The sequence below is a fragment of the Triticum aestivum genome, chromosome 5D, assembly GCF_018294505.1.
Source record: "Triticum aestivum cultivar Chinese Spring chromosome 5D, IWGSC CS RefSeq v2.1, whole genome shotgun sequence".
In the NCBI taxonomy this organism is placed as follows: Eukaryota; Viridiplantae; Streptophyta; class Magnoliopsida; order Poales; family Poaceae; genus Triticum; species Triticum aestivum.
This window is the reverse complement of record NC_057808.1, coordinates 565,173,630-565,192,828: the sequence shown is the minus strand read 5'-3', so window position 1 is coordinate 565,192,828 and position 19,199 is coordinate 565,173,630. Positions and strand designations below refer to the sequence as shown.

Below are 19,199 nucleotides of genomic sequence, written 5' to 3'. Positions count from 1 at the left end.
CGTCCCGACAGGGCCAGGGACGATCTGGGCCGTCCGTGCCTGATCGGACGGCTGCGATCGCTCGAGACCCTCCGGGCCGCACGTCTATTTTCGGAGGGATGGGTGGGTGGCTCCCCACGGTTGCGGGCCCAATAAATTTCTCACCTTTTCTTCCTCTTCTCGCCGCCGCCGCCGCAAGCCGCAGACCGCCGACGCCGAGGACGGGGACGAGGGAGATGGCGAAGAAGGGGAAGGACGCCGCCGAGCCCGACGCCAAGGCGGCGGCCGTCCGCTCCCTCTTCTCCGCCGACAACCCCTTCCGCCGCAAGGAGTCCGCTCCGGAGGAGCCCCCCCGCGCTCCCCCACCGACCCCCGCATCCGCCGCCGTCCCCACGCCGGCGCGCAAGCCCCCGAAGCGGCCCCAGGCTGAGGCGGAGGCGGAGCCCGCGGTGCCGTCCCGGAGGAAGCGGAGCGAGGAGGATGGGGAGGGCCCGGCAGCGCGGCGCAAGCGGAAGCGGGACGAGGTGGAGGCCGGGTACGAGCGGCGGACGCTGGGGGCGGCGCCCGCGGACGAGGAGCAGCGGCCGCGCCCGGTGGTCGGGGCCAAGAGGAAGGCGCCCCACGACGTCGAGGCGGCGGCCTCCGGCGGGGAGTCGGAGGACGAGGCGTTCGACGACGAGGGCAAGCTGCTCAGGACGGTCTTCGTCGGGAACCTGCCGCTGCGGACCAAGCGCAAGGCGCTCACCAAGGAGTTCGCCGCCTTCGGCGAGGTCGACTCTGTCAGGATCCGCTCCGTGCCCCTCGGCGACGTCAGTGCCGTTCATCGGATTAGATTCTTGCTTATGCATTTGTGGATAGTTTTTCGCCTTGGTTTGCTGATCAATCATCTGTGTGTGTGCTTGCTGCAGACCAAGATTCCGCGGAAGGGAGCCGTCATCAAAGGCAAGATCAATGACTTGGTCGACAAGTGAGTGCATTGTTACATAATATATGGATTGCTAGCCGTGCATTGTTCGGGTTATTATTGCATAACAAGCGGAATTTATGCTATGCTTGGATAAATAGACGATTGATTTTTCCCATCTGCTTTGTGCTGGTTGTCATAAAATTTCAGTTGGAATTTCTTAATGTAAGAAGCACCTGACTGCAATTAGAAATCAGAACTTCCCCTGTTGTTAGAGCTTGGCATTTCTGTGCTACTTCTGCATTGGCTAATTATTCCTCTCTGCACGGTTAAATGGCCTTCATTTTAATTTGGTGCTACATTTTTTTCCTTTGTTTTTTATGAGCTGTTAAAAAATGCACAGGTTGTTATGTTCTATTTAGTTCCTGTTGATACTTGAAAGATAGAAGTATCTATTAATTCAGCGTCACATAATTTTGGTGAAACTATTGCATAGGATAATTCCTTTTTCTCTACATATTTTGTTCACACATGTATGTAATAATTCCTTTTTCTCTCCATAGAATACTTTCCATAATAATAAAGCAAAGTAACTCATCGTTTTCACGTTTAGTTTAGTCCCTCTGCGCTGTTATGATGCTTAGGCTATATGGTACTGAGCTGAATGTATAAATATCTACTAGCACAGTGACATCAGAAAGGCACATCCTTCACAGAATTTCCATAGTTTTCATGTTCTTGGTATAAATAGTACTGCCACTCAATATATGCCCAAATTAATAGACCATTGTGTTGTAAGATGATGATGGAACACAAGGAATTGTTTAGCTGTTTTGTGCCACAAATGTACTGTATGCCTGTTGCTTTTCCAACTCTTATCTTCTTATATATCCTTTGCAGTGTACATGCCTACATCGTCTTCAAAGATGAGCAGTGTGCGCGGACAGCTTTATCTCATAATATGGCACTGGTGTGTTTCCTGTCTTACAAGTTACAGCTGATAACAAATTACTTCATAAAGCTTAAGTACATCTTAAGAATTTTCTGTGTCATATCTCATATCTAATAATAATATAATGTATCTATCTGAATTTTGAATCCTCTAGTTCAATGGCAATCACATCCGTGTTGACATGGCGTGTCCACCTCGTAAAAAGCTAAGAGGAGAAGGACCTCTTTATGACAGAAAGAGGACAGTGTTTGTTGGTAACCTTCCATTCGATGTAAAGGTATGTATGATGTGTCCATTCTTGTATGGCTCTTTGTTGTTCTTTTAAAGAAATGATAGCAGTAGCACCACAAGGTCCACATAAACTAAGTAACCAGTGTCAACTTTGCTTCTTGGTGGCACATCAGGATGAGGAGCTCTACCAGCTGTTCTGCGGTCCCAGTGGACCACAAGGTGATGTTGAAGCTATACGAGTTGTCAGAGATCCAGATTCAAGCCTAGGAAAGGGTATCGCCTATGTTCTATTCAAAACAAGGGTATAATTTCTTATCCTTCATCTTCCCTCTTGAGTTATTCTGATTTCTGAGTTCTGACTCTTTGCAACAGTCAAAAATTTGTCGGGTGCACAAGAAGTTTATGAATAGTAGAATTTGTTAATCCTTGTGATTGTGCAAAATACTCCTTGAAGATAGTATCGTTATTCATGTCATGTGGTTGAATGCTAGTATTACATGTGAAAAGAATGAGTTGAAGACTTCCTTGCTAACCACATATTTACAACTGAAACATCAGTTTATAAGCAGGCTGTAAATATCTAAGCAAATTGTAGACTCACAGCCCAATACATGCTGAACTGCATATCTACCAACAGAGTTCATTTATGGTGTCTTACACTGTTGAGTGTTGATTATCTTTAACCTACCGAGCAGGATGGAAAAACGACAGAATCTTGTTAAGTCTTGTCCAGAAAAGTTTATGCTGGACCAGTTCATTCAGTTATAAACTACATATAGTAGTAAACTCAATGCCTGGTAACTATATCTACTTTGAAGGCTTATTATGATCCTGCCTTGTCAATTCCATCTGTTTACTAGTAGAATTGTCCAGTCAGTTCATTACTTTATCCACTGATAATATACAATATGCACTTGTGACATTGTGACTTACCAAGGATACTCTGTTTTCTGTGGAACATAACATCTTATAATGAATGACCTTTGGCTATCATCTTGTGAAATGCTTTGAGCAATTTTCCACATTCTCTGCATACATTGTTATCTCATCAGGATCTCATAATTGTTTTGATGTGTGTTATGCAGGAAGCCGCTAACGCAGTTGTCAAAAAACGTGGCATTAAGATCAGAGATCGCTTCTTGCGGCTCACCCATGCAAAGGCAGCCGACGCGACGCCGAAGAAGGCAGATTCTGGGAAAAAGCGCGACACTCCAAAACAGAAGACACCTTTTACGTCAGGCAGCAAGTCCCGCGAAGGCAGCGACAGCAACAAACGCAAGGCGCCGGCAAGCCTGTCTTACCAAGGCCTGAAGTCGACCAAATCTGGCGTCGTGAAGAAGGTGAAGGTGGCCCGGCGCCCCGTCAACCAAGGCAAGCAGCAAGGCAGGCCTAGCGAGACGGGACAAAGCGAGAGCGCCCGCAAAGCCAAGCGGCCCGCCGTGGCAGCCAGGAAGGCGAAGCAGCTGAACAAGAAACGCAAGCAGGACGGCTCGACGCCCGAGAACACGCACCGGAGCAAGAAGGCGAGGAAGTAGGCCGTCTGTCCCTGTGATGGATCGTTCGCTTCGGTTTGTAATGGGAGTGTTGAGAGTTTTGGACAAGATGAGATCCTGATGATAGCTGCCTTGGGTTGAACGAGGAAGAAAATACGAGGTTGATGTTGCTGATGTAATGCTGAGAAGTGTCGAGTGTAGTCGTTTGGTACTTGCCTTTGAAGTCTTAGCCCCTGTACTAGTGTCAAAATGATGCTCATCTATGTAACATCATGTACTGACACCATTTTTGCGTTGCTTGTTCTCATGCTGGTCCCATGTCAATCAAGTGATACAAATACAAGAATCATTCGTCTTGATAAATACTTTTTGTCCTGATTTTAGTTGAAATGGAATAGAGGGATAAACTGGCAGTGCCAAATGCAGAAGCATTTGATTCTCGGCATCAAACATGGGTTCAAGAAGGAACCCTTGTCCCATGATCCATATCTAATCAAGAATTCGATTGCGCACTCCTGGATCTGGATGGATGTCACAAGAAACATAGCACAACTCGAAGCGGCAGTTGATAATTTGCATGCATACGAAATCAAAGTGGAAGTTGATAATTTTCATCCAAGCTCGAAGTGGCAGTTGATAATTTACTTAGAGGTAGATTGCAGCAGCAGCTTGCGAACACCGATGTGCGAGTGCGAACCATCTCGGATGATCTACTCGCACACGCGTCACATGGCGGCGGCGGCGGCGGTTGCGGTGGTGACGACGTGGAGGCGCCAGAAGACCTCGGCGGCGGCGTCGGCGGTGCCGTTGTCGACGGCGACGGCCCCGAGGAGCGCGCGGAGGGCGCCGCACACCACGGGCGGGGCCGAGGCCTTGGTGGAGCCGGCGACGCGCACGACGCCCGGGATCCCCGCGCGGGCCCCCGCCGCGGCGCAGGCGGGCTCCCCCGCGGCGTCGCGCGCGGCGCGGGAGACGGCGGAGGCCGGCGCGTCGCGGTCGGCGGCGAGTGCGCGCAGCGCGGCGGCCGACTCCGCCGCGGCCAGGCCGAGCACGGCCAGCGCGCGCCCGTTCTCGCGCGAGTAGGAGGCGTGCGTCATCGCGCGGCGGAGCAGGTCCGGGGAGCGGAACGCGTAGCCGATCCAGCCCTGCAGCGCCGCCAGCGCCGCGTCGAACGGGGACGAGGAGGCCGAGGCCGGTGGATGGGAGACGGAGACGAGGAGGAGGAGGACGGCGGCGAGGGTTGCCGGCGGCGGCGGCGGGGGCGCCATTGCTGCTCTGCTAGGTTTGGGTGGCGGTGAAGTGCGGGAGAGGAAAGGTGTTGGACCGGCCGGTTGCCGACGTGGCGATTCTCTAGTTAGGCGAGGTGGAGCGGGCCGGAGCACTTGGGCCGGGTTGGGATCGGGCATGTGGCGTATGTCGGCCCGATGGCCTATCGGCACGGCAGCATGGCGGAAAAAAAAAGTCGAAGCGTCACGTTGGGCAGGGCAGGTGTAGTGTAGATTCACAGATCCGATGCATCTGCTGGCGAAATGTGGTGAGGTGATATGCTACTACTCTACTTGTCCCATGCCCATCTTGCTTTTTGAGTGAAACAAACGTTCAACTTGGAGCTCAATGTCAGAATGTCAAATCGGATGTCTAATCTAGCTAGCTATGTGCAGAATAACATCAAAATCCTATAAAATTTACCGGAAATACTAAGTGGTCGTTCATTGATCGCGTTTTGACAGCAAAGCAAAGCCCGACAGGCGGCACCCACTGTCAAAACCGTCGCCGCCATGACTGGCCATCGGCAACGTCGTGGTCCATGGCCGCGCCCCAGGCCTTCTCCCCCCTTCTTTCGCATCCGAACCCGCGCCCCTAGACGCTTCCCTGCTCGCGTCGTTGCACTGGCAGCCATGGGGGGCGAGCTTGCCGAGATCCTGTTTAATTTGCCCCGCCCGCGTGCTACCTTGTCGCGCATCAAGGGTGCGCACCCCCTCGTCCGTCCGGCGAGCTCCAGCATCATTGATCTGCATGTGCAGTACAGGTAGGATTCGACCATGTCCAGCCCAAGCTGATGGAGCTAAATCTGGCAAATCTCGAGGTAGGGATCCTATGCTAGGCATCTTGTACGGGTTTTTACCCATGTTGGGACTCTCCTCAAAGATAAAACCTTATGTTCTGCTTATGTTTTATTGCTTTTGGGTGGAATACAAAGTACAGATGATCTACCTCGAGATTGTTATGTGTGTCGTCTACGAGCCCTGCCCCTCGGTTTATATCTTAGTCGGTTGTGTTGTAGACGACTTATAGTATCTTGGAGTATACGTCAAGTCTCCGGGAGCCTTTCTTTAATACGACATGGGCCACTCAACGTGGCCCACTGTTGAACTGGCACGGGGTCCTCAGCCTAGCCCGCCTGGTCAGGAAACGATGTGGTCCCTAGCTGGCACATCGTTAGTAGCCCCTGAACCTGTCTTCAAGTCTGGGCCGCACCTCGGCTTTTCCGAGTTGTTCTTCGTCTTCGGTCGTCCGTCTTGAAAACTGGTTCAACAAATCATTCTGTATCCAGTTCCTTGATTGTTGGATTCACTAGTAGAAAAAGGGTCATCTGTCCCGGTTGGTAAGGGCCTTTTGTCCCGGTTTTTGAACCGGGACTAAAGGGTCGTTACTAATGCCCTAGCCCTTTAGTCCCGGTTCTTACACGAACCGGGACAGATGGGCCTCCACGTGGCCGGTGCGGCGAGCCCAGGCAGGAGGGCCTTTGGTCCCGGTTGGTGGCACTAACCGGGACCAATAGGCATCCACGCGTCAGCATTTCAGGGGCTGGGGTTTTTGTTTTTTTTTGAAGGGGGGGGGGGGTGGGGGGTTTTGGGGGGTTTAGGGTTTAGGTGTTTCATATATTGTGTTAGCTAGCTAATTAATAAAGAGAAGTGTCCTCTCTTATCTCCGTGCTTGGTCGACGCTACGTACTATATACGTATAGAGAGGACTAGACACGCTAGCTAGTAAGCAAATGAAGGAAACAGAAGATCGTCATGAACATATGCATACAGAGAGAAGTGATATCGACCACCTCTCCTTCTCCGAGAGATTGGTCGAACAACAAGTTCTCGTATATCTATCCGACACTACCGGCTACATATATACAATAATTATCTCTTACAATATAATCTCCTAATTAAATTGCAAGAACACAGGGTCCACATAGTATTCTCCGTTTTCAGCGATCACGTGGTCAAGGAAGAATGCCGCCAATTCCTCTTGAATTGCTCGCATACGATCTTCTGGTAGGAGTTCATCCCGCATCCGAAAGATCTAATTTGAAGAAGGGGTCAATACATATATATATATATGAATAAATGAAACTCAACACAAATGATGGTAATAAAATAAAATTGTGAATATTATTGCTTATGCACTTCATATTGTTCATCAGAGTAGCCCCGCTCACAGGTCGTGTAGCGGATGGACTCGCAAACGTAGTATCCATAGTAATTATTCCCGGGTTCCTGCCACAACCACTTTACAAGAAATAGAGGTCAATCAAACTGATAAGCAAACATGCTAAATGGTATTGATGAAACTAGCGATTGAATCACTAGGAGATGCGCGGAACATGCTACTATAGTACTTACTTTCGGGTGTCTAAATTGCAGCTTCTTCGGCAGTCCCGGAGCTTTTTTGGTGAATTTTCTCCAAACCCTGCCAGACAAAGAAAACAATTACTTGATATCAGGAAATGAACAAAGTTGCTGATATGGTGGATAATGATCGATTTAACTTACTTCTCGAGCATTTGAGTCATGTCCGCATAGTCCTAGGGATCTTTTTGTCTCGAGTCTAAGACGGTTACTAGTCCCTGCTCAAGCTTAATCTCTAGGAGAATATAGTGGAAACTGCGCACGCATGCATAAGTCATCAATTACATTACTATAACTTGGACTAATAAGGGAAACCGAATATGCACAAGACAGTAACACTCACTTGAAGTTGTAAGGAAAGAGTATTATATCTTTGTTTTCATTTATTACCAACGAACGTAGCAAGTTGGCCTCGGTATTTTCGGCATGATATTTAACCTCAGTTGCATCTATGAGATTTGTGTTAATGAATCCAATATTACCGATTTGTCTTTTCTTCAATTTGGCGATCTTCAATCTGCATAATATAGTGAGGATAATTATAAATACATGCAATGAAAGAGCTGACCTATATAGAGAGACTTAATGACAGAAGTAGTACTACTTACAGACAGTAGCAAGTGATCGTTGATTTATCGAGGGCCTTTTGATTGAAAAACTGGAAGAACTCCTCAAATGGAACATTCAACAATTCAATTCCAACGAGGTCATGCTCCTCTTTAACTCTCAGCGTCAAAGTATTCCTCCCCCAGACTCTCTGCAGGTTTTCATGTACCAATCATGTAATCTTCGCATCATCGTTGTTACAGATCTTTCATCTTTGACGAGAGGCTTCCCGTAATGGTATTTGTGTTCGTCCACCTCCAAGAAATCATAATGTACATCGTCGGGCAGGTAATCTCCAAGATTGCTATAACCGGGCACCATCCTCGGAGCATTAGCGACGATGTCGCTAGACACCTTGAGCGGGGGGCACGATTGGTTCGCTTGTTCGCCGAGCTGGGCAATTTTTTTCCCAGCTCGTCGTTCTTTTAACCTTTGATCACTGACAGTACTTCCCGACCGCTCCGCTTCGACAAATGTCTTTGCAATAATGCGCTCATAGTTGCCTCTCGGCGGAGACTTTGGTGGTTTTGTCAGGGCAGCCAGAGTGCGCTTCGCTTTCACCGGATCTACCTTCTCCTCCGGAGGTGGATGTTTCTTTGCTTTCACCCCTTCAAAGAAGTTCGTCACTTCGGCTTGCACGATCTTCGTGGTTTCCTCCTCGGTCCTCTCGTATGGTAACTTCTCTGGAGTCTTCAGAGAAGGACCGAATCTGTATTGCCTCCCGCCTCTGGCTGTACTGCTAGACGCCGGCAGAGCAGACGGAGCGGCTGCGGCTGTCTTCTTTCCTTGCTTACGAGGCGGAGGAGAAGGACTACGACGCGCCGGAGCAGCCTGAGCGGCGGCGGGTCTCTTCCGCCCTTGCTGACGAGGCGGAGAAGGAGGAGGCTGACTGCTCGGGCGCGCCGGCGCAGGCAGAGAAGGAGGCGGAGTGCCGCCACGCGCCGGAGAAGGAGGCTGAGTGCCCTGATCACTCGCCGGAGGAGGAGGCGGAGTGCCCTTACTCGCCGAAGGCGTCCAGTTCGGAAGGTTGATGAGCTCCTTCCGCCATAGGCATGGAGTCTTCAGAGAAGAACCCAGCCGAGTCTCCCCTTCACCAGTAGGGTGGTCAAGCTGGAGGTCCTCAAATCCCTCCGTTATTTCGTCCACCGTCACCCTAGCATATCCTTCTGGAATCGGACGACAGTGAAAAGTTGCGCCGGGTTCAGGAGGTCGAACAGAGCCGACAACCGCCTTGACTTTGAAGTTCTGCCATTGCGTCATAAGGTGGCAATGTTGAGACTCCGTGATAGCATCCACGGGGTAGCTAGCAGGAGCCGTCAAGACATGCTCCGGCTGAAGCAGCTCGGTGGAAGCCATGCTGCTTCTCCGCTGAGATGGCGGGGTAGCTTCGGGGGTAGTTTCGGCATGTCGATTGCCGTCTCGTTCCTCTAGCACTTGAACCCTTTCGTGCAGCTTCTGAATTTGGGTCTGCTCCACTTTTTTCCTCCTCTCCTGGCTTTTGTAACCGCCTGCGTCCGGAAAACCAGCCTTTCATGGAACGGAGCCTGGCGTGCCTCATGTCCGTCCAGGGTGCTCAGGATTCCCGAGGGCCATTGTGAGCTCGTCGTTCTCTCTGTCTGGAACGAACGTCCCTTGCTGCGCTGCATCGATATAGTGCTGAAGCCTCTTGACTGGTATTCTGAAAAGCTCGTCCGTCCAAACACACTTCCCTGATATAGGGTCCAATTTTCCGCCAGCCCCGAAGAACCAAGTCCGGCAACGGTCTGGCCAGTTCATTGTCTCTGGTTCGATCCCTTTATCAAGCAGATCATTCTCAGCCTTGGCCCACTTAGGCCGGGCTTTGAGGTAGCCACCTGACCCCGTGTGATGGTGAAGCTTCTTCTTTGCAGCATTTTTCTTGTTTGTCGCTGACAACTTCTTACTCTTTTCCGATGTCTTGTGGGCCACAAATGCGGGCCAGTGATCTCTGATCTTCTCATATTTGCCGATGAATTCTGGTGTCTCTTCTTTGTCGACAAACGTTTTCAGCTCATTCTTCCACCTCCTGAATAGGTCTGCCATCTTCTTAAGAGCATGAGACTTGATTAATTGCTCTTTAACTGGCTTCTCCGGATCCTCCTCTGGCGGTAGGGTGAAATTTGCCTTCAGCTCAGTCCAAAGATCATCTTTCTGCATATCATTGACATAAGACACCTCAGGGTCTTCCTTCTTAGGCTTATACCATTGGTGGATGCTGATCGGGATCTTGTCCCTAACAAGAACCCCGCACTGAGCAGCAAATGCTTCCTTTGTCCGGATGGGTTCAATCGGTTGGCCGTCGCGCGCGATTGCTGTGATCTCAAACCTTTCATCTGAGCGCAACTTTCTCTTCGGGCCTCGTCTCTTTACCGAAGTTGTGCTCGATCCGGAGGGCTAGAAAAAAGAAGAAAGACGAGAGTTAATTAATATGTGTACATACCAAAACAATGAATGCATCAATTAGCTAGTCAGCACAGGCTTAACTAATATATTTACCTGGCCGGACTCTGTTCGGTCATCGGAGCCGTCACCACGGGCTCCTTCTTGCACCAGCATTGGGTCACCGGAGCCATCATAATCATGTCTTCCTCCTCCACTCTTCGATCACCGTAGCCTGCTTTTTCACCCTGTTCTTCCAGACCATCATTGTCGTTAAGATACGACAAGACATCACCTCCGGCTAAGATTATGTCCCCCAACACCTCTTCTGCTTCCTCGTCTCGTCCGTGCTCCATTGTTTCTGCAAATATTACAACATGGCAATTATTACACAAACATGACAGCAGGTGGATATATTAGTGCAAACGTAGACCTAGCTTATTCCGGGTTTGGGGTGGCCTCGGCAACGCTTCAAGGGTAGGGGCGCGGCGGGAGGGGGTAGGAGACCGACATCGTTTTTTTCTAGGGTTTGGGTGTCCTCGAGAGTTTTGGTCGAGCGAGAGGGCCGGGGGTGCTCCCGTGGTATAAGTTATCACGGTCGAAGTTATCCGGGAGGGGGTTATATCGACAACGACGACATACATACATGGGAAAATAATGTTATCGGGGAGGGGGTAGGTCGAACCCCCCCTCGTGTTGAAGTTATCGGGACACGGGGTATATCGACAACGACATATCCGATAAAAAAATAAGAAGACGAAGAAGAAATAAAAAGAGGAGAAGAAGATATTAATAGAGGAGAAGATTGAAGAAAAAAGAAGAAAAAAAGAGGAGAAGAAGAAAGGAATAGAGGAGAAGAAGAGAAAATAGAATATTCTATTTTCTCTTCTTCTCCTCTATTCCTTTCTTCTTCTCCTCTTCTTTTTTTCTTTTTTCTTCTTCTTATTTATTTCTCCTCTTCTTCCTCTCCTCTTCTTCTCCTTTCTTCCTCTTCTTATTTTCCTTTTTCCTCTCATTCTTTTCTTCTTCTTCTTCCTTTCCTAGCTAGATATATAAAACTTTTCTAAAAATGTAACTTTTGCATATATACATGAAAAAAATGTTATCGGGGAGGGGGTATATCGACCCCCCCTCGACCCTCTTTTCCTTCTTCTTCCTTCTTCCTTCTTCCTCTTTTCTTCTCCAACACAAAACACATCTCATCTCATCTCATTTCATCCAAAAATAATTCTTTGCATATGAACATACATACATTTACTTTTTTTCTTAAATGTTACATATGAACATTTTCTTAAATGAGCATATACAGCATATACAGATCATTATACAGTGAACATACATACATACATCGTAACAAAAAAAATGAAAAATAGGCCGGTGGTCGGCGACGATGGTTGGTGGTGGCGCGCGCTTACGGATGGCGTGCGGGGACGACAATGAGAAGGAAAGGGGAGGAGGCAGGGGCTCACAGCGCGGGGAGGGGTCGAGGTCACCGGCCGGAATCGGCGCGGCGGCGGACGAACGGCCTCGGGGATGAACGGGTCGCGGGAGCCGGCGTGGTGCTTCCCCGTAGCGACGGCGACGACGGGCGCGGGCGACGGCAACGGCGACGACGATGGCGTCGGCGGGGGCGGCGGGCGGCGTCGGGGCAGCCTGGCGGCGACGGGGCAGGGGCGAAGAAGGGGGCGCGCGGATGGCGTCGGGGCGGCGCGCGGACGGCGTCTGGGCGGCGGGCGGCGTCGGGGCAGCGGACGGCGTCGATCTGGGCAGCCTGGCGGCGTCGATGAGCTCGGCGTCGTCGGGGCAACTGGCGATGAGTTCGTCAAATTTTCCTAAGTGCTACTTATATACCCAGGCCTTTGGTCCCGGTTCATAGCACCAACCGGGACCAAAGACACCCTTTAGTCCCGGTTGGTGCCACCAACCGGGACCAAAGGCCTCTTTTCAGCAGCCCAAAGGGCGGGAAGCGGCGACATTTGGTCCCGATTGGTGGCACCAACCGGGACTAAAGGGGGGCATTGGTCTCGGTTGGTGCCACCAACCGGGACCAATGCCCCCCCTTTAGTCCCGGTTGGTGCCACCAACCGGGACGGAAAGCCTTGCACAGCGGCGTGGTGGTGGGAGTTTAGTCCCACCTCGCTAGCTGAGAGAGAGCCGCACCTGTTTATAAGGTGCGGTGCGCCTGAGCTGTCGAGCTCCTCTCTAAAGCAGGCTTACGGGCCTAACCTCTCTGTACATGCCTGTGGGCCTACTGGGCCTTCTGCGGGCCTGAATCCTGGCCCATTGATGGGTTTCTAGTCGTATTCAGGCCGTGGTGGCCCAGTAGGTGGCATAATTTTTATTTATTGCCTGTTTTTGTTTCCTTTTTTGCTTTATTTATTTTGTTTTGTTTCTACTTACAACAAAAAACTTATTTATTTTATTTTATTTTGTTTCTAATTACTTATTTATTTTACTTTATGATAATTCTTTTTGCTATTAAAGTTTCTAACAAAAAAAGTTCCTTTATGAAAATTCTTTTTGCTTTCAATGATTTTGAACAGAAAATACTTCGATAATTTTAGTTGCATCAATTTTATATAATTTTAGTTCCAATAATACTAGAGGTTGCTTATAATGTTTTGAACACAAAATACTTTGATAATTTTAGTTTCATAAATTTTATTTATGTTATTAAAATTTATTTTATTTTGTTTCTACTTATATATTTTATTAAAGTTTATATTATTTTGTTTCTAATTACTTATTTATTTTATTTGTTATTTTTCATGCACCATTTTTCATGCATTTACTGATTATTTTGAGCTATAAGACCCTAAAATTGAAAAGCATTTCAAATGAACTCTGAAAAGGTTGAAAGTTGGCATGGTATCATCATTTCATCCACATAGCATGTGCAAGAAAGTTGAGAGGGTTACGGCAAAAACTGGATGCACTTCGTGTACAAAACGGACAATCTCTTTCTACGCATCAGGATTTCATGCGGAAACTCGTCTGTTACAAAGGGATTTCATTTGTTTAAACTTATTTGATCTCCTGACTTTTTGTGTGTTCAAAATGCACCATTCAAAGCCACATCATCAATTTTCAACCCTTTCTGACTTCATTTGTTATTTTTCATGCATTTATTGATTATTTTGAGCTATAAGACCCTGAAATTGAAAAGCATTTCAAATGAACTCTGAAAAGGTTGAAAGTTGGCATGGTATCATCATTTCATCCACATAGCATGTGCAAGAAAGTTGAGAGGGTTACGGCAAAAACTGGATGCACTTCGTGTACAAAAGGGACAATGGTATCATACTCGTCTGTTACAAAGTTGGCATGGTATCATCATAATAGTTGCGGGAGAAAGTCTTCACTTTTTCTTCGCTTGTGTCATTTGCTTATTGCGCCGTAACCATGGATAATCTTCATCGTTTATCAGGATGCTTGGGTCAGCCTTGACTTTGAAGGGAGGAATTTCATGAAACTTTTCATAATCTTCAGACATGTCTGTCTTGCCCTCCACTCCCACAATGTCCCTTTTTCCTGAAAGAACTATGTGGCGCTTTGGCTCATCGTATGATGTATTCGCTTCCTTATCTTTTCTTTTTCTCGGTCTGGTAGACATGTCCTTCACATAGATAACCTGTGCCACATCATTGGCTAGGACGAACGGTTCGTCAGTGTACCCAAGATTGTTCAGATCCACTGTTGTCATTCCGTACTGTGGGTCTACCTGTACCCCGCCTCCTGACAGATTGACCCATTTGCACTTAAACAAAGGGACCTTAAAATCATGTCCGTAGTCAAGTTCCCATATGTCCATTATGTAACCATAATATGTGTCCTTTCCCCTCTCGGTTGCTGCATCAAAGCGGACACCGCTGTTTTGGTTGGTGCTCTTTTGATCTTGGGCGATCGTGTAAAATGTATTCCCATTTATCTCGTATCCTTTGTAAGTCAATACAGTCGAAGATGGTCCCCTGGACAACGAGTACAACTCATCACAAACAGTGGTGTCACCTCTGAGACGTGTTTCCAACCAACTGCTGAAAGTCCTGATGTGTTCACATGTAATCCAGTCGTCACACTGCTCCGGGTGTTTGGAGCGCAGACTGTTCTTGTGTTCATCGACATACGGGGTCACCAAGGTAGAGTTCTGTAGAACTGTGTAGTGTGCTTGAGACCAAGAATGCCCGTCCCTGCATATTATTGAGTCCGCTCCTAGCGTGCCTTTTCCAGTCAGTCTCCCCTCATACCGCGATTTAGGAAGACCTATCTTCTTAAGGCCAGGAATGAAGTCAACACAAAACCCAATGACATCCTCTGTTTGATGGCCCATGGAGATGCTTCCTTCTGACCTAGCGCGGTTACGGACATATTTTTTTAGGACTCCCATGAACCTCTCAAAGGGGAACATATTGTGTAGAAATACAGGCCCCAGAATGACAATCTCGTCGACTAGATGAACTAGGACGCGCGTCATGATATTGAAGAAGGATGGTAGGAACACCAGCTCGAAACTGACAAGACATTGCGCCACATAACTCCTTAGCCTTGGTATGATTTCTGGATTGATCACCTTCTGAGAGATTGCATTGAGGAATGCACATAGCTTCACAATGGCTAATCGGACGTTTTCCGGTAGAAGCCCCCTCAATGCAACCGGAAGCAGTTGCGTCATAATCACGTGGCAGTCATGAGACTTTAGGTTCTGAAACTTTTTCTCTGGCATATTTATTATTCCCTTTATATTCGACGAGAAGCCAGTCGGGACCTTCATACTGAGCAGGCATTCAAAGAAGATTTCTTTCTCTTCTTTCGTAAGAGCGTAGCTGGCAGGACCTTCATACTGCTTTGGAGGCATGCCGTCTTTTTCGTGCAAACATTGCAGGTCCTCCCGTGCCTCAGGTGTATCTTTTGTCTTCCCATACACACCCAAGAAGCCTATCACGTTCACGCAAAGGTTCTTCGTCACGTGCATCACGTCGATTGAAGAGCGGACCTCTAGGTCTTTCCAGTAGGGTAGGTCCCAAAATATAGATTTCTTCTTCCACATGGGTGCGTGTCCCTCAGCGTCATTCGGAACAGCTAGTCCGCCGGGACCCTTTCCAAAGATTACGTGTAAATCATTGACCATAGCAAGTACGTGATCACCGGTACGCATGGCGGGCTTCTTCCGGTGATCTGCCTCGCCTTTGAAATGCTTGCCTTTCTTTCGACATTGATGGTTGGTCGGAAGAAATCGACGATGGCCCAGGTACACATTCTTCCTGCATTTGTCTAGGTATATACTTTCAGTGTCATCTAAACAGTGCGTGCATGCATGGTATCCCTTGTTTGTCTGTCCTGAAAGGTTACTAAGAGCGGGCCAATTGTTGATGGTTACAAACAGCAATGCGTGCAGGTTAAATTCCTCCTGGTTATGCTCATCCCACGTACGTACACCGTTTCCATTCCACAGCTGTAAAAGTTCTTCAACTAATGGCCTTAGGTACACATCAATGTCGTTGCCGGGTTGCTTAGGGCCTTGGATGAGAACTGGTATCATAATGAACTTCCGCTTCATGCACATCCAAGGAGGAAGGTTATACATACATAGAGTCACGGGCCAGGTGCTGTGATTGCTGCTCTGCTCCCCGAAAGGTTTAATGCCATCCGCGCTTAAACCAAACCATACGTTCCTTGGGTCAGCTGCAAACTCAGCCCAGTATTTTCTCTCGATTTTTCTCCACTGCGACCCGTCAGCGGGTGCTCTCAACTTCCTGTCTTTCTTACGGTCCTCACTGTGCCATCGCATCAACTTGGCATGCTCTTCGTTTCTGAACAGACGTTTCAACCGTGGTATTATAGGAGCATACCGCATCACCTTCGCAGGAACCCTCTTCCTGGGGGGCTTGCCGCCAACATCACCAGGGTCATCTCGTCTGATCTTATACCGCAATGCACCGCATACCGGGCATGCGTTCAGATCCTTGTACGCACCGCGGTAGAGGATGCAGTCATTAGGGCATGCATGTATCTTCTGCACCTCCAATCCTAGAGGGCATACGACCTTCTTTGCTGCGTATGTACTGTCGGGCAATTCATTATCCTTTGGAAGCTTCTTCTTCAATATTTTCAATAGCTTCTCAAATTCTTTGTCAGGCATAGCATTCTCTGCCTTCCACTGCAGCAATTCCAGTACGGTACCGAGCTTTGTGTTGCCATCTTCGCAATTGGGGTACAACCCTTTTTTGTGATCCTCTAACATGTGATCGAACTTCAACTTCTCCTTTTGACTTTCGCATTGCGTCCTTGCATCGACAATGACCCGGCAGAGATCATCATCATCGGGCACTGGTTCCTCTTGATCTTCAGCAGCTTCCCCCGTTGCAGCATCATTGGGCACATCGTCTGGTTCCTCTTGATCTTCAGCAGCTTCCCCCGTTGCAGCATCACCGTATTCAGGGGCACATAGTTGTCATCGTCCTCTTCTTCTTCGCCGTCTTCCATCATAACCCCTATTTCTCCGTGCCTCGTCCAAACATTATAGTGTGGCATGAAACCCTTGTAAAGCAGATGGGTGTGAAGGATTTTCCGGTCAGAGTAAGACTTCGTATTCCCACATTTAGGCATGGACAACACATAAAACCATTTTGCTTGTTTGCCTCAGCCACTTCGAGAAAATCATGCACGCCCTTAATGTACTCGGAGGTGTGTCTGTCACCGTACATCCATTGCCGGTTCATCTGCGTGCATTATATATAATTAAGTGTGTCAAAAACCATTACAGAACATCATGAATAGATAATTAAGTGACCAAATTAATAGAAGTTCATCATCACATTAAAACCAAAGTACATACATAGTTCTCATCTAACAACATATAGCTCTCCAGAGCATCTAATTAATTAAACCATACATTGAAACTATGTAAAACATTTCAATGCGAAAACAAATGCGATCATAATCGCAACCAAGGTAACAATTGATCCAACGGCATAATGATACCAAGCCTCGGTATGAATGACATATTTTCTAATCTTTTTAATCTTCAAGCGCATTGCATCCATCTTGATCTTGTGATCATCGACGACATCCGCAACATGCAACTCCAATATCATCTTCTCCTCCTTAATTTTTTTATTTTTCCTTCAAGAAATTATTTTCTTCGTCAACTAAATTTAACCTCTCGACAATAGGGTCGGTTAGAATTTCCGGTTCACATACCTCCTAGATAAATAAAATCTATGTCACGTTGGTCGGCATAATTTTCATAAACAATAAATGAACCAATAGTTATAAAGATAATATATACCACATCCGACAGGACGAGGGCCGACGGGGGCGGATACCAAAACCATCGCACTATATAATAACAAGCAATACAATAGTAAGAAAATTAGACAAGTATCTATCTAAAGTAAGAATTTTTTCTTTTCTTTCAGAAAGAAGATAAGAACAAGAGGCTCACCACGGTGGTGCCGGCGACGAGATCGGCGCGGGCGATCGACGGCGGTGAAGACGGGAATGGGACGTGACGGGCCGCTAAACCTAGACAAATCTTGAGGAAAATGGAGTTTTGAGGTCGAGCTTCGAGAGGAGAAAGCTTAACTAGTGTGGCTCGGGCATTTCATCGAACACCTCATGTGCATAGGAGGTGAGCTAGAGCACCACAAAGCCCCCCCTCGCCGGCCAGAGAAAAACAGAGCACTGGAGTGCTCTGCTCGCGGGCGAGGGGTATATATAGGCACCTCATTGGTCCCGGTTCGTGGCATGAACCGGGACTAAAGGGCAGCCTGTGGTCCCGGTTCAAGCCACCAACCGGGACCAATGGTGGTGGGCCAGGAGCGAGGCCCATTGGTCCCGGTTCGTCCCACCAACCGGGACCAAAGGGGCCAGACGAACCGGGACCAATGCCCCCACGAGGCCCGGCAGGCCCCTGGCCTCACGAACCGGGACCAGTGCCCCCATTGGTCCCGGTTCTGGACTGAACCGGGACTAATGGGCTGACCCGGCCTGAACCAAAGCCCTCTTTTCTACTAGTGATTGCATGTGAGAAGCTTCGTGCCTACCTTGGCTTCCGGCCGGCCCTTGGCGATTGCTGCTAGGGTTTGGATGGTGAAGTGCGGGAGCGGAAAGGTGATCGGACGGTCGTGTCGACGTGGCGATTCTCATTCTCTAGTTGGCGAGGTGGAGTGGGTCAGAGCCCTTGGGCTGTGTACGGGCCGGGTTGGACTCAGGCCTCTGGCGTCTGTGGGGCCAATGGCCCATCGGCACAGCAGCAGCATGGCGAAATTGGTCTCGTGCTTCCCTCCCCCCTCACTGCCCTGCCCTAAACTCGAAGCGACGGACGAGGGTTCACATTGGCAGGTGAAGTGCACCGTGCAGCCTACATTCACAGATCCGATGCATCTGTTGACTCGTGTACGTAGGTGGAGGCAGGTGATATGCTACTCTGCTTCTCCCATGCTCATTTGATTTGAGTGAGACGTAGACGTTGAACTTGCAACGCAATATAATGTCAGAATGTCAAATCGGCTATCCAGTCTAGCTAGGTGTTCCTGCCAGCGTGACTAGGAATCTTCATTGTCGACTCTTCGTGTGCGTCTTCTCCTCCTCATTGTCGACTCATGGGCTTGAGGCCGTCTAGCTAATCTAGAGCCGCACCCCTCGCTCACCTTGTCATCGGGGATGGTGTCAACCTTCCTCTAAGAGCATCTACAACCGCGACCTGCAAATCCGGGCCCTCAAACGTCCGCGAACATTGATCGGACAGTTCTCAAATCCTGTCATCCACATCCGTGTATCTCATATCCGGTCCGTCAAATCCATACTAGCATGCAACGTACATAAAAAAGGGATATCCGGTCCGTCAAATCCATACTAGCATGCAACGTACATAAAAAAGGGACGTATATCATCACACAAACATAGAATCTGACAGAGGAATGCACATTTCGGTCACCAAAACATCACCGACGGATGTCCAAAAGAGCTGCGCCGGCGGGGAAGCTGCGTCTACGGCGAGGCTGCAGATCCGA

At 48.6% G+C, this 19,199-nt stretch overlaps 2 protein-coding genes across 2 annotated transcripts; one reads left to right on the top strand and one right to left on the bottom strand.

Moving 5' to 3' along the window:
* The first annotated feature begins 99 nt into the window (after window positions 1-99).
* LOC123123950 (nucleolar protein 12) lies at window positions 100-3,845 on the top strand. Its single transcript, XM_044544613.1, has 6 exons — window positions 100-788; window positions 888-946; window positions 1,784-1,853; window positions 1,990-2,112; window positions 2,240-2,368; window positions 3,152-3,845. The coding sequence occupies exons 1-6, from the start codon at window positions 216-218 to the stop codon at window positions 3,599-3,601; spliced, it is 1,404 nt and encodes a 467-aa protein (XP_044400548.1). The 5' UTR covers window positions 100-215; the 3' UTR covers window positions 3,602-3,845.
* A 296-nt stretch (window positions 3,846-4,141) lies between these two features.
* LOC123123952 (protein NUCLEAR FUSION DEFECTIVE 2) lies at window positions 4,142-4,908 on the bottom strand. Its single transcript, XM_044544615.1, has one exon. The coding sequence runs from the start codon at window positions 4,825-4,827 to the stop codon at window positions 4,285-4,287; it is 543 nt and encodes a 180-aa protein (XP_044400550.1). The 5' UTR covers window positions 4,828-4,908; the 3' UTR covers window positions 4,142-4,284.
* Window positions 4,909-19,199: the final 14,291 nt, after the last annotated feature.